At 44.2% G+C, this 14497-nt stretch overlaps 1 protein-coding gene across 2 annotated transcripts; it reads right to left on the bottom strand.

Moving 5' to 3' along the window:
• Positions 1-2609: 2609 nt before the first annotated feature.
• Positions 2610-9204, bottom strand: LOC133841958 (excitatory amino acid transporter). Of its 2 annotated transcripts, XM_062274826.1 has the most exons (8): positions 9035-9204; positions 8431-8731; positions 6087-6269; positions 5686-6019; positions 4793-5374; positions 4204-4533; positions 4032-4146; positions 2610-3975 (listed from the first exon to the last, which is right to left on the bottom strand). In XM_062274826.1, the coding sequence occupies exons 3-8, from the start codon at positions 6250-6252 to the stop codon at positions 3808-3810; spliced, it is 1695 nt and encodes a 564-aa protein (XP_062130810.1). In that variant the 5' UTR covers positions 6253-6269; positions 8431-8731; positions 9035-9204; the 3' UTR covers positions 2610-3807. The 2 variants fall into 2 exon arrangements, with proteins under 2 accessions (XP_062130810.1, XP_062130802.1); XM_062274818.1 differs by lacking the exons at positions 8431-8731; positions 9035-9204 and having other exon boundaries at positions 6087-7264.
• Positions 9205-14497: the final 5293 nt, after the last annotated feature.

The following is a 14497-nucleotide window of genomic DNA, read 5'->3' on the forward strand; positions in this document are numbered from 1 at the left end:
AAGCGGAGGCCTCGGCTGCAGCTCTTCAAACTTCCACGTCACACCATGGATCATTCGCGTTGCCATTCCCGTTGCACGTTGCACGCCGAACGTTGCAAGTTGCCCGCTTTGAAGCGTTGCCAAGCGTGTGAATAGAAACGTTAGCGCAGGCACGTTCTGGCCCAGCCTGATAAAAGTTGATTGCAAATTTATAGAGGAGAGCTGCCTGTTGCTTTTGCCGCTGTTGCTGCTGCTGCTGCATGTTTGGTGTGCACACAGATTGGCCATAAACTGCCATGTAGATGCAGAGAGTCTAAGGTAGAAGCAACAGCCACGAGCAGAACAACTTAAACGCCTGCTTTGATTATGCCAGCGATCTATCTAGTCATCTACCTATCTAACATATCCAGCTATCTATCATCTTCCTATCGATCGAGCCATGTATTTCTACTCTAAGCAGTCGTAGCTTGGGATTGAGATAAGTTTCGAATCAAGTCGCGTCGCGTTGCCCTGTCGTTGTCAACATGGTCAAGAACTTCCGCAAGTGCTCAATCATTTGGCATCGAAAGTGAATCGCAACTCTGTAATCGCCAATCGCCAATTGCAAATCCAAATCCTCGACTGCTCTCCTAATTGAATTAATTAGCTGCAGTTATGCAAATGCTGAATGCAAAATGAAAACTGGCTCACAACTGTTGTTATCGTTGTTGTTCTCTCTTGAGATACTTACTCGATGTATGTGAGTGTGTGTGTGTGTAATGCAAGTGTCAATGCACATATCGTGAGCTTGCGCACACTCGCATTCACATGAGTATTCACAAGTATATTCACATATGCTTGCTGGCCCATTATTCTTTAAACTGCGCCGCAAGCAGCCGCAATCTGACTGATCTCGATCTAGAGCTCTTTAGGCAATACTCTACCTTATGATCAGGAAGTTTAACTACAAGTTCTATTAAAAACATTTGTATTAAAATTATTTTATGAGTGCGGCAAAAAGATTAAAATTTCAAACGTAATAAAGTCGGACTGGCAGATAAAAAAAGAACAATCTAATATTTTACCAACTAAAAACTGAAATGTCTAGTTTTATAATAAAAATTCTTATTAGTTTCTAACCTAATTTTAAATCAGAACAATAATCTAATATTTTTCCTAATTAAAAACTAAAAATTCTACTTTTTTATACATATTTTTATTTTAAGAACTGTCAGTTAATAACTTAAAATTCCTTTTCTTACAGCTATTAAGAAATCTAAGTCTTTTAAACTTAGGATTAGTAAGTAGGAAAACTACAGTCGAGTGTGCTCAACAGGGAGGTGATATATACCAAAAACTCACAAAACTCGTATTTGCATCTCAACAAATCTTGACATTATAACTCATTTTTGACTTGCTCCACAGTTGTTAATCCAATCGCAAGCTAGTGTATTATGAATTCGGTGCATTGTCGTTGGCTTTGGCATTCTTGTGGAAGTTGTGCGGTTTGTTTGCACTCGTATTTCATTTTAGCAGCAGCAGCGACGGCGACGACGACGACGACGACGGCAACGCCAACACACTCCAAAGCCGCTGCCAAGTAGACCTTCAGACGCCAAACACTCCAACGCCAGTGAACAACAAGCGAAAAGCGAACAACGAACAGCCAACGCGACAAGAGCAGTCACAGAGAGGGAGTCATGGAGTCAGGGAGTCAGCGTCAGGCAGTCAGTTGGTGGGACAGGTGGACAGGTGAGACAGTTGGACAATTGGACAAGCAGACAGTTGGCAAAAAAGCAGAAAAGCAGAAAACGTCGACAGTTGGGCTTGCAATTGCGCACTTTTGAATACGACTACAATATTTTTTTGATATGTGTGGTGCTGTGCCGACAGAGCGAGCACACAGCACACCACACACACAGATATACATATGTATACATATGAATATTGTGTGATTGTCTGTGGTGCAGCTCATTTGTTTATTCAGCGCTTGATTCATTCACCTGCACAGAGTTGGGCTCAAGTACAGCAAGCGAAGAGTGAGGCAGACATTCAGTCAGTTAGTTCAGTCAGCGAGACAGTCAGTCGGCGGGCGAGTCTCCGAGTCTGTCGCTGTCTCTGTCTCTGTATGGCGGATTGACACCTGACATCGCTGCAAGGCAAAGATCTGAACTGAACTGAGCTGAGCTCAACTCATAAAGCAGCCACAGCAGATAGTCATGCGAGTGTTTCTTATCTCGCCAGCAACAAAGCGAACCCTGCTCTAATTGTAGCTGCTTATAAGTACTCGCTATAGGTACTTCTGCGACCATTATATAGTATTGTAATTATATAAGCCCGATTTGGTTTCGACCGGGCAAAACCACTTGCGGCTCTTGGCTGCAGGCGTGAATATTACACGTTGCATTTTAAATGAACTCGTAGATGATTCATTCATTCACTTACCAAACAACTCAACTCAACTCAACTCGAGTCAAGTCGGTTTCGATCGATTTCACGATTTATGGCCATGTTGATACGCAAATATCCGTTTTAGCGCAGCAAACTAATCAAACATGCGAATACTTAAGGTTACAATCGATGGACATATCGATAAGTCGATAAATCATCGCTTCCCAAGCTCGTTGTGAGCTGCAGTCGGCAATCTAAAAAAAGGCGTTGATTATTTAGCTTTTATTCATGTTCTTTCTGTATTTAAATCAAGTGTCGGATCGTCTACATGTATGTATATATAGTTATCGATATAAGGTATATATAATTGTATTCTGTATAGATCTCTAATATGTCTCAGTTATTACACTAATTCTACTATCAGTCTACGAATGCAATGGGATAATATGTGAGTATGTGTGATTGTGTCCGAGTACAAATATTCATTCATTATGGGATTGCTTGTGTGGTTGTGTGATCGGGTGGTTGGGTGGTTACAATATATCTAGGCCAACTTCGTATACAACCTGCATTTGCATTTTTGCTAAACTTACAATCGATTCGCTTTTAAAACGCACACAACATAAAATTGACATTAGATTATTGTATAAATAAAAAAAGAAGGTTTTCAATTTCCCTCGCAGCGTCCTATTCTATATTCCCAACCCTTTTCCCATTCTATGCTGTCAATGACTCAATCACAAAAGGCCGCCTAGTCGGCCGAGCTTACAAAATAATACCCATAGATTATGCATAGTTTAAAACACATCACAAAAAACGTTGTTCTCCTTCTTCGTCTTGGATTTTTCGTAATACCCTTGCAGAAATTTAAATGAATTACAGTTTAAGTAGAGCAAAATAGATATAAGATGGAAAAATTTTCCTCCTTTTAAACTGCAAGAGTATTTCATCTATTCGGTAAGCCGAATACATGTTTTCTTTTTGTTTCTTGGTTACAATATTTGGTTACGATAATATTTGGTTGCTTCTACTACAATATATGTTTTAGTGGTAATTGGTAATTGGGTTTGGTAATTATTTATCATCGATCTTAATCGATGTGTGGCTAAGTAATTGCAATTGATATTTTGGTCAGACCTTGTGGAAAACTGCACTCAACACATTCGATCCGAATGCGATCACGTCTGTATATATATTATACCATATAAGTAAAGAGCTATAAAGAGAAACTTATGGGGTGGGATTTTGTTAAAAATCATTTGCTTGACAGTCTCACAATCAGTTTGTGATTGATGCTATTGATTGGCAATTATCAAAAATCAAAAACGTCTATCAAAAGGTGTGTTTTGTGTTTTCTTATGCTTGTTTTGTGGGGGAACACTGTGGTCTATTGGTGGTTCTCTAGTATCTTAAGGACTTTAATCCTTCTTCTGATTAAATATGGGGATTTCTACATCTTTAAACCCGTCGATTGCTGTGCTCCTGTTGAAGATTCACATTATTCATGACGGCACTCATGTCCACGACGACGGCATCGGACATGACGCTCTTATTGGACGCCTCCAGCTCCGTTTGACCCTCTAAGAGGCCACCATGGTGTCCATTAGGCGTGCCAACGGTGAGATCCTACAGTTAACTCACGGTTAGCAAAAGGTTGCAATAGAAATTGTTGTTAGATAAACCTGATAATTGACTCCAGCGGCATCCAAAGCCATCAGTTCCTTGCGCGACAATTCCTCGACGACGGCGGCGGCGTAACAATCTCCTAGCATGTTGTTGGTGGTGCGAATGCGATCACTGAGGGGAGCAGTCTATAATTTCATTCTATAACCACAGATTAGGTAATCCACTTACACGAACCAGTCGACGGCGAAGAGCAGCGTTACATCCTGAACGGGGGCATCAATTGCTGAGAGCACGACGAGCAGCAAAACCAGAGCAGCACTTGGCACGCTGGCGGAGCTCATTGAGGCTGCGGTCGAAGTCAGCAGGACGGTGAGGAGTTCGCCAAAGCCCAAGACCATACCGCTCATCTGGGCAATGAAGATGGAGGCGACGGAGATAAAGAGAGCGGTGCCATCCATGTTGATGTTGCAGCCGATGGGCAGGACAAAGCGAGTGATCCGAGGATCCATTCGAAGCTTCTCGTTCATGCAGCGGAATGTGATGGGCAACGCGGCGGCGCTGCAGTCGTTGCCAGATCGATCGAAGTTGGAGTTCAATTCGATTAATCGTTTTTTCGTTGTATTGTGATTTAGTGGTTTTTTTTCGAATGAGTTTTGTGAGTGTTTGAAAATTAAAAGAAGGGCAAATCAAAAACGATTTGTAACCAAAAAGAAGGAAAAATATTTGTAACATGTTAATCGTTCAACAGAGAGAGAGAGAGAGAAATCTTCTCCAAGTTTGACAAAGAGACAGAGAGAAGGTGACAGTTAGAGCTTACGTTGATGCGGTGGCAAATGCGGTTAGCATGGGCTCAATCAACCCCTTGTAGAACTTGAATGGGTTGCGTCGCACAAACACAAAGTAAATCGCCTGCATCACAATGAACTGATAGATCACAACGCCAATGGCCACCGTGATGATGAACCAAATCAGCTGCGCCATCACCAGACTCAGATTGTCCACGCTCAGTATCTTGCCAGCGATGACCGAACTTATCCCCAACGGCGTCATCCACATCACGCAAGTCACCATCTTCATGATCACCTCGAACACGGCGGCAAAGAAGTCCACCACCACCTGCCCCTTCTGGCCAATGGTGCCGAGAAATGTGCCAAACACCAAGCAGAAGAACACTATGCCCAGGGTGTTGGTGCCACTGCGATATTGGACATCGCGCACTAGGACGACCTCCTCGATTTCCTCCAGTCGCTGACGCTGTGCCTCCACTCCGCCATTCAGCAGGGCCACGGCGGTGTCATTGAGCGTCTCGTTGAGGCTGCGCAGCATGCTCGGCTTGGGCAAATAGACGGTGTGCGCCTGCTGAATTGAAGCCTGGAACAGGTTGTCGGGGAACACGTTTCTGCAAGCAGTGAGCGGAGGGGAGTTAGTAACTGCTTGAGATTGTTGGTGTGTAGTGCAAGTAGTGGTTCAAGCAGTTCACGGCGCAACAAGTAATCGGCTAAGCAGTGCACACTTCACGCGACTCTTGCGCGTTTTTCACACGCGGTTTTGACGCGATTTGCGTGCGATTAACTGCTTACGAATCAAATAGTTGAGCAAGCAGTTTACAGCAAAGTAGTTCAATAACACGCGATTTACAAGCGACAATTACTCCAACCAAGCAGTGAACATTCAAACACGCGACTTTCACACGATTTTTCGTTTGTTTACCTGCCCAAATCCAAGAGACTGTCCAACAGCTTCACCGCCTTCCTGTCGGTCGCCCTATCGTCCGCATTATGCAGATCCGGATTGCCAGGATGTATGAGCAGCACCAGAGCAATGCCCAGGGCGGCGTTAAACAGCGATGTGCTTGCGAAATAGATCAGCGTGCGCAGCGCAATTTTGCCATTCATTTTGGCATTAAGACTGGCGGAGCCGGCAATCAAACTGGAGATGACCAACGGCAGAATCATGAGCTTTAGCACGCGCATAAACAGTTCTCCCGGATACGAGATGAGCATTATGGAGTCGCCATGCAACTGCAGCGGACGCAACGAGAGCCCTAATGATGTGAAGCGAGAATCCTTCAAATGATTTGTCCATAAAAATGTCCACAATTGTGTACTCACCCAGCAGGACGCCGAGTAGGACGCCGGAGAGAGTGACGAGCAACATGAGATTGTCGCTCAGCCATTTCCTATAGCCCGTCAACTCCAAGGGGGCATCGCTGCGTTCCGTTGTCTTGGGGGGCAGCTCGGTGCCGTGCATAGCTGCCGTCACATTCGGTGGTCCCATTTTGGCGAAGAGGTAATCTGAAAATTTCTCCGTCTTTTCCATTGAGAGGACACGAGGCGACAATGCGCAACAGAGGCAACAACAATTCAAGCGAGCGAGCGAGATAGCAAGCGTAATCCAATCAACAGACAGAGGCCGAAGGTGGAGGAGGAGGTGGAGAGCGAGAGGCAACGAGTTTTATATCCTTTTCAGCTCGAATTACTTTAATATTGATGATGTTGGTTGGTGGTGATGTGTGTTGTGGGTTGTGCTGTCTGTGTATGTCTGGACAGTGCTGACAGACAAGTGCAATTATTGATTTTTTAAGTACTTCACATTGAACTTGAGTATGTTAATTAAGTAAGCCATTTGTTCAGCGGTGTCTCGATGTCCGGAATACAACCAACTCCTATCCTACCGATGCGGCGTTGTCTTTTTGGCCGTCAGAGTTCGCGTTGCGCTGTTAGCGGCGTCTCGGACTGCGCCTAACCACAAATCTCGCTTGATTAACGGCTCCGTTGTTGTGGCTTTTCTCTGGCTGCTTCCCCTAGAATTCAACGACGACCTTCGACGTCAGTTCTTCCTCAGTTGACTGGCAGTTCTTTCTGGTCTAGTCTGGTCCGGTGACTGTGTCCGTCACCTCGTCAACAACTAATCGATATTTCCTCAGAACTCAGCTCTCAACTCGGTTTAGCTCGATGCGGATGCTGTTTGCTGCAATTTGGTGAATCTTGTGCTCAGTGAATCTGTGTCACACCCAAACACACTTCACACACACTCACACACACCCACTTTAGAGACTCGAGTTGCACTTTGTTAATAGACACATTCGCTATGCGCTTTTCAAGTCTGCTTTTTTAATCACTTGGTGGCACTTTCTTGCACTTTTTTTTTAACAGATTTGCCTCTTAAAGCGTTCAACTTTCAGCTTTCGTTTTCACTATGCACTTTCCTGCTTCCTATTTCCGTTCCTCTCTCGATGCCTTTTCAGCTCTGCTCTGTATCCTTCAAGCGTGCTCCTGTGAATGCGCGACTCTTTGCGCTTTCGTGCCCTTTTTATGCTTTCGCCCTCGGAGCACAAAGTTGTTGAGTGCCATAATCTATCTCTCTCTCTCTCTCGCACAATCTCATTCTCCCTTTTGCTCCATGCTGCTCTCATTATGGCGTCAGAGAATGAGAAAGAGAGAGAGAGAGTGAGTGAGAGGGAAACAGGAACCGGCACGCAACTTGCAACTGTTTGATTGACGGTCTCATAATTATCATCAAGCGGAAAATTCCCAAACGACTCAAGCAAAAATTGATTAGCCGACGATGACGCTGTTGCTCCTTTTCTTGACTTTTCTTGAGTTTTCCTGGCACCAATCGATTGGCTTGAAATGCGATTTGGGGGGCGAAAGAAGATGCACTGTCACCTTTGCTCTTTTTTGTCATTCTGCTCATCAATCGATCTATCGCACTGTCAGCCATAATAAATCAAGAAATCTGCCGTTGTTCTGGGCACGAATCCAAGAACTAAGCTGCAAACATTCAATTGCTTAGGGCATAATTATACTACACATACCGAGTATAACATAGAATGCAAATTTAACTATGCCACATGTCAAACGGATCGCCCTGATCCGGTTGAATTTGGTTGTTCGCCATAATTCCGTGCCAACTGCATGACGAACATGTTGATCTCTCTTCTCTCTCTCTCGCATATGTTCTCTCGCAATTGGCTGGCATCCTCCTCAATTTAGTTGTGATTTCAATTTTGGTGCGCTGTCAGTGGCGATTTATTGGTACATCTATTTGTGGACCACCTCGAACTTGAACTTGACATTGACTTGTTTGGCTGCTGCTGCTGCTACTGTGACTGCTGAGGTTTCTCCTCTCAGAGCTCTATTGGCGCCAACTTAATCGAGTGTGGTAACATTCCTACGGTCCATTGACAGCTTATTCAATTAAGCTCAATCCATTTCTGTAAATTGCCGCTGGACACGATAGTTCGCCCTCGCGAAGGTTATTAGGGAGAGATTCCCTTTCTCTCGTCGATTAGTTGTCAATTGCCACTTGAAGTTTAACCTTCTTTTCTAATATGTTTCCTTGTCTTTCACTCCCTTTCTCCTCCACTCTCCTTCCTCGCGCGTCTCGCAAATGAGCTTTTAATAACTACATTGCTGTTGCCGCCGCCGTCGCTGACATCGTCACTGGACTTACCTCTAACGATTAGCCACAAGTTACCCAGGGTTGAGCTGGTTATTAGCCACTTGCCACTTGCCACACTCCCTTCTAAAGTACGCTCTGCACTTGCCACTTTCACTTCACAATTCACACCGACACACTTAACTTTCTTTAACTTTTCTTTTTTCTGTACCACGCTGCGTATGCTTAACGCTTCGACAATGCCGTCGCAGTCACTTGCAGGAACTTGCGCAGCAGTTTGAGCTGCTGTTGCATCAACAGTTTCAGAATGCGTTGCACCGCTGTAGCCGTTTTACTGGTGTTGCTGGCTTTCAACCTGGAGCAAAAGTTTAACGGATGACAAGGCCGAACGAAGAACGCCGCCGCTTGACAGCTTTGCGGTTTATTGCGCCGCAAATTCAATTATGTCAAGTAGGCGACACCTTCTCCTTCTCCTCCAATCACGACGCAACCGGCAACGGCAACGGCAACCGCAACAGCAGCAACAGCAGAAGCAACAACAAGCTTAACTTGTTCTTGCCTCGTCCGTTGTGGTTGGCTTTGAGGTGTTAACGGTTACGTGACGTGACGTGACTGTATCTTAACTTCCGGACAACCGGACAACAGAAATACGAAATACCTCGACTGAAGACGCGTAACCAGTCGACTCGCAATCGACCCGACAACTGACGATCTTTACACTCAACTATGCGCTAGATATATATACTCGATATATAGTAGATTTATCGCAGCAGACTTATCGGCGCACTTGCCAGCTGTTTTTTTTCTTTGTGAGGAACGCGTCTGTTAGGCTCGGCAATTGAACAAGAAGTGAACTGGGAAAAGCACATTTGTTTTGGGCGATTGCTGGCAAACGAAACTGGCAAATTATTTCAACATTTCTTTGGCTTTGTTTTGCTCGCGATGTCATTTGCATTTTCAAAGGGTTTTCCAAGACTTGGCAAACGCGAAAGAGCAAAAGTCTAATGACGTCCACAAATGTCAAACCCCCCGTGGAGGTGCGCCCATGAGTGCAATTGGCACATGCCCCGCTCACCCAAAACAAAAACAAATGGCAATTGTTTAATGCACTTTGACACACTTTAAGTCGAGAGTCTGGCGCGACACGAGTGTAAAGTGAGCAGCAGCTGTCTATTGACGATCATGAACCAAGTATGTGGCAACATCCGGGCATTAGATGTAATTGATGACAAGTGAATCTGATTTGTTTTTCCCCCGATAAGTGGAAAATTGGCGACTGTGGGCGCACATTACGCATACGCCCCGTCTGCCAAGACAAAAGATTGAGCGCTTTTATACGATTCACATTTGTCATCATAATTATTGTAATATTAAAAATAAATATGCCATCGTTCTACTCGACGAGGATTTAAAAATAAATCAGCCACAGCCAAAAAGAGAGACAAAGAGAGAGAAATAGGTAGAGACAGGTAATTTACATAAGTTATGAGCACGCAAATTGCGTGATGGGTCATAATCATTAGCAGCCATTAGCAGTGGCAAGTGAATCGAGCCAGTCAAGCGATCAGCCAGTAAACCGATTTAAAGCTGACTTCTCCCCTTCGCGCACCACTTCTTCGATGCCGTCAAAAGCCAATTAGGGGTCAGTTCTAAAAATTGCACTGGCCGCAAAAAGTCAAGTCACGCGCAGCTGGCGCATTCAATTTTTATTGGGCGGGGGGGCCAGCAACAGCGACAGCAACAGCAACAAAGATTGCACCTGACCCACTCAGAGCACGTTGTCATCGTCGTTGTGGTAGTCACAAGCTGAGTCGCCTTGCTGTCCCCTTTTTTGCTCAATGAGAGTGTTTTTTTTTTCAATGAGCAACCGCGCGCGCTCCGCCGAGCAGTACAATGACACCGAGCAGCTGTCTTTGTTTACGACCCATCTCTTTCTCGCGCTGAGACGGACAATCGAACCGAACGCAACGAAAGCTGCCTTCGTTTTGTTTACGGTGCATCCCTTTCGCACCTTTGCACATGTAACGCTCTCTTTCTTTCTTGCGACTCTCCTCGCTCATGCGCTTTCTCTTTGGTTATAGCGAATTGGCCCTCAATTTATGGCAGCCACTTGCCAATTATAGCAAGTGCTTAGCTATAAATATTAGTGCTTGTCTTCGCTAAGCAAAAAGCTCCCACACACAGGGCATTTCCTTCAAGCCTTGCCAACAGCTGTCCTTTGTTTACAGCCGGCTAAGAGAGAGAAATTCGATTGAAAGCAGCCAATTGAAGCCAAGTTTCATTCAATGACTCCACGGCGGACTATAAAAGCAGCCAACGCAGCATCTGGCAGGAGCAGTGTGTGTTTCCTCTTCGGGCAGCGTTAAACTGAAAACATCATCAGCAGAGAGACAAGAACTCAACTGTAACTGAATCAAGTGCGAATACGACGACGAGTGCGTAACCAAATCAAAGCGAGCGAGAATCAGAATCAAAATCAGAGCCAAAGGCAAACACAAGCCGTCAATCAATGTGGCAATCGAGTTAAAACTGCAGCGGCTGCCGAAAATTGAATCAACTTCAATTTGCTGGCCAAAATTCGATACGAATTGAGCTAATGTTTTCATTCATTTTGACTCCGATTGCGGCCCCAAACAAAAACCGATTTACTTGGTTGCTAATTCAATAAACCATCGTCTGTTGTCTCTCTCTCTCTCTCCCCCTCGTCTATCGTCTCTCGTCTGTCGTCCTTAGTTCGCTCTTGCCCCAATAAAAGCCAAACAAAAAATCAACTTTCAAAAAGAATCTCATTCAATTAGCAGGCAAAAGAACCCCACAACAACAACAAAAAGAACAACGAAAGCAACAAGCATGCAAATTATCCAATTTTGCTGCTCTCTCTCTTAATTAATATTAAAATATTTAAAAGTTTTTCTTCATTTTTTCGTCCTGTTGTTGGTTCAAGAGAACTAAGAGGTTGCTGCTTTTTGCGAGTACAACTTTTGGCCCAAACCAAGAAGGCCAACACGCATTAAGCATACACACACACACACACACACACACACACACACTTAGAGGAGAAAGAAGCTGAGCTGTCAAGCTAGCGAGAAGCTGGCGCAAAAGTTTCAACAATTTTAAATATGTGCAACACCTGAAAATTGAATATTTTCATTAAAAGTTAAAAGCTTCACGTCGATGGCAGCCAGCAGACAGCAGCAGCAGTGGCTGTCAAGTGAGCCACAAATACTCACACACAGAATACTCACACCAGCACACACACACACACACAGACAGAGCTGCAGACTGAGAACCAATAAATAAACTTTGAAAGTGCTCGAAAATGTATCTGAAGAGGCTGTGAAAACTGCTTCGCGCTCTAGAGCTGAACTCTGACTTTCCCTTGCCACGCCTTCTTGACGTTCCTACGTTCCCCTGAAAGCAACTAAACCAATTTACAGAAGCTTCAGCAGCAGCAGCGCCGTGACTTGGACAAGGATAAAACGCACGTGTTGCTTCACTGAACTCTCGAACTCGAAGTTGAAGTCGAGGACCGTGAAAAACCGCCATCATAATCAGGCCGTGTTCATCATCGACGATGTCTCGGTTGCTGTCGTTGTTGAAGCGGCGGAACGTCACTAATATGCTATTCTCCGAGTCGCACACAACCCACATTCAGAGATTTACCTACAGCACCTCCTCTGCTGTGTTTTGCCGCCTGTTTTGCTTTGTTAAAAGGATTTTCACGGATTTCCGTTGTAATTTGAAAAGTTTTTTGTCCAACTTTTTTCATTTACAACGCGAGCGTGAAACGGCGGCAATTTGAACCCAGGAAATGTGTTAGCGACCAGCGGAGGGAGAGGGAGAGGGGGTCTTGTTAGTTTCAAGTAGATGCCAAAAGCAGCCGACAAAACAGGTGTTAATTGTTTTCAAGCTAATTTGTTGGGGGGAGGGATAAATAAATTGTGCTGCAGCCAAATAAAAATTATAATTAAACTGTTCCCAAAGCGGCGCTAATTTAGATGCTCCAGATACCCGAGATACCCTAACCCAACTCTCTCCCTCATTCTCCTCCCACTGTGTTGTTATCTGGGCAGATGAAGTGCTCGTCCAAAAGAATGTAATCCCCTGCACAAAGCGAATCCCCCATTGTTGTCCCACGCTACACCCAACACAAAAAAACGAAAAGCTGTCAGACAAAACAGAGTTGGGTAAAGGAAAACTAAACTCTCGACTCTCAGTCTCAGCTGCTGCGGCCTTGAAAGCGGCGAGCAGCAGGTGTGAAAAGTGCGTACAAAATGGCATCAGCATCAGCATTCAACTCCCTTCTGCCAGTGTGTGTTCTCCTCCGTCTCGGAGATAATTGAATTCCTGATTTTAAGTGCTGTTCAGTTAGTGTGAGCTCACACTCCCAACACACAGCACAGCACACAGAAATGCTCAGAGCACACACAGCAAAGTGTAGCTAAACAAGTCACAAAAGTGCAAATTTGAGCCGCAAAGTATGCAGCACTAAATTACGCATACGCCACGTGCGACGACAAGCGAGACGTGTAAATTGCTCCAAACAGCTAGCAGTTCTCTACTCTCTGCTCTCAGTTGGCAGCAAGTTACTCTCAGCTCAGCTCAGTTAGTGCCAGTTGCCAGCTGCCAACTGCCAATTTGCCAAGTGTCCGCAAACAAAACACTAAACAAAACAAAATCAAATGAAAACAAACCAAGAATAGTTGCAGAGCAAAGTGACGAAACTTGAATACCCTTTGATACTATCGTAATAGTAGTTAGGGGCAATTGAGAGAATTTAGCCTACGTTTAACTAAACGAAATGTGCACTCAACTAAAAACATTTCCCATATTTATCCTATTACATTTTTATAAAAGTTGAAACACAAATTTAGGTGCACTCTCAAGCTGTACTAAAATTCTCATTAATTAAAAAAAAGTAGTAAATGGTTGATGCAAATTGTTCATTAATCTTGTCTAGTCGAAAATATATTTTATTGAATAGTTTCCTATTTTCCTTAAAAACAAAACAAAAGTTCTTCACACTAAAACTTTACTTCAATTTCGCTATCTCCATTCAAAATCTCGCTTTATTCAGTTTGCCAAGTCAATTCCACATACAGGGTATAGAACACAGTGCACAATGGAGAGACAACCACTTCGATACGCGACGTAACATATTTGTGCCATGTGTCGCAATTGGCAAACTTTTCGATTGATTGTAACACAGCTGGCAAATCAATTTAACTGATCGATTGCTTGGCAAACACATTCGCACGAATGCTAGTGCGATAACGAGTCACAGTCGCAGTCTCAGTCTCCTCTAAATATTGCATTTAATTCGAAATTCGTATTTGCTGACTTCTGATTTTGCGGCTCAGCGCAAACGTCTCGACAAAGTTATGACTCTCCGACTCTAAAAGGCGACACGGCAGCTTCTAAAAAGTTGGCAGCATCATTTAAAATGCAAATGACGCCGGGGATTGGGATTGTAGGGGGCGGCGTCTGGAAATTAGTTTTGCTTTTGTAACAGATACAAAAACACGGCTAATATATCACGCATTTGTGTCCTACACATTATACAAGAGGAAAGAGACGGAAATGAGAGGTAGGAAGACAGACAGGAAGGCTGGCAAGCTGTCATGTTGGCCATCATATTTGGGGAATTCGGCTCTCAACGTAATCCGCTTTATTTTGTTGGCCACCATTTTGCCTTTTACACTCGAGACACTTTGTACATTTGCCAAGCCAAATGGAAATGGAAAAGCCCAAACAAAAGCCTAGACTCAGTTAGAAAAGAGGAGATATGATAGAGACATAGACGGAGAGAGAAGGGAAGAGATGGGAAGACTGTTTTGTGTTAACTTCTTAAGTGCAGCGCAACTTTTTGACACTTGAAATTGAGTTTTGCGGTGTAATTGCATTTTATTTGAGCCTCAACTTTGGGCCCCAAACGAGCGCGGAAAACAAAAGCCAGCAACCGCTTTCGCATTCTTTCTTCACTCTTTGGGTCCAGAAACTAAAACTAAAACTACACCAACAACACCAACAACAACAAGAGAGTAAAGTATTCGCATTGTCGAATATACATTTCCCAGCTGCCTCCAGAGAGACCGCCCAGCATCATAGCTCCAGCTTCGAG

The sequence above is a fragment of the Drosophila sulfurigaster genome, chromosome 2L (assembly GCF_023558435.1).
Source record: "Drosophila sulfurigaster albostrigata strain 15112-1811.04 chromosome 2L, ASM2355843v2, whole genome shotgun sequence".
Classification (NCBI taxonomy): domain Eukaryota; kingdom Metazoa; phylum Arthropoda; class Insecta; order Diptera; family Drosophilidae; genus Drosophila; species Drosophila sulfurigaster.

Excerpts from the sequence above, each read along its gene's own strand:
- LOC133841958 (XM_062274818.1), bottom strand. The coding sequence starts at position 6,294 with ATGGAAAAGACGGAGAAATTTTCAGATTACCTCTTCGCCAAAATGGGA. Across the intron at positions 4,534-4,792 it reads GCATTTGCCACCGCATCAAC|CGCCGCCGCGTTGCCCATCA; the intron begins GTAAGCTCTAAC and ends CAACGACTGCAG. Across the intron at positions 4,147-4,203 it reads TTCGCCGTCGACTGGTTCGT|TGATCGCATTCGCACCACCA; the intron begins GTAAGTGGATTA and ends TGCTCCCCTCAG.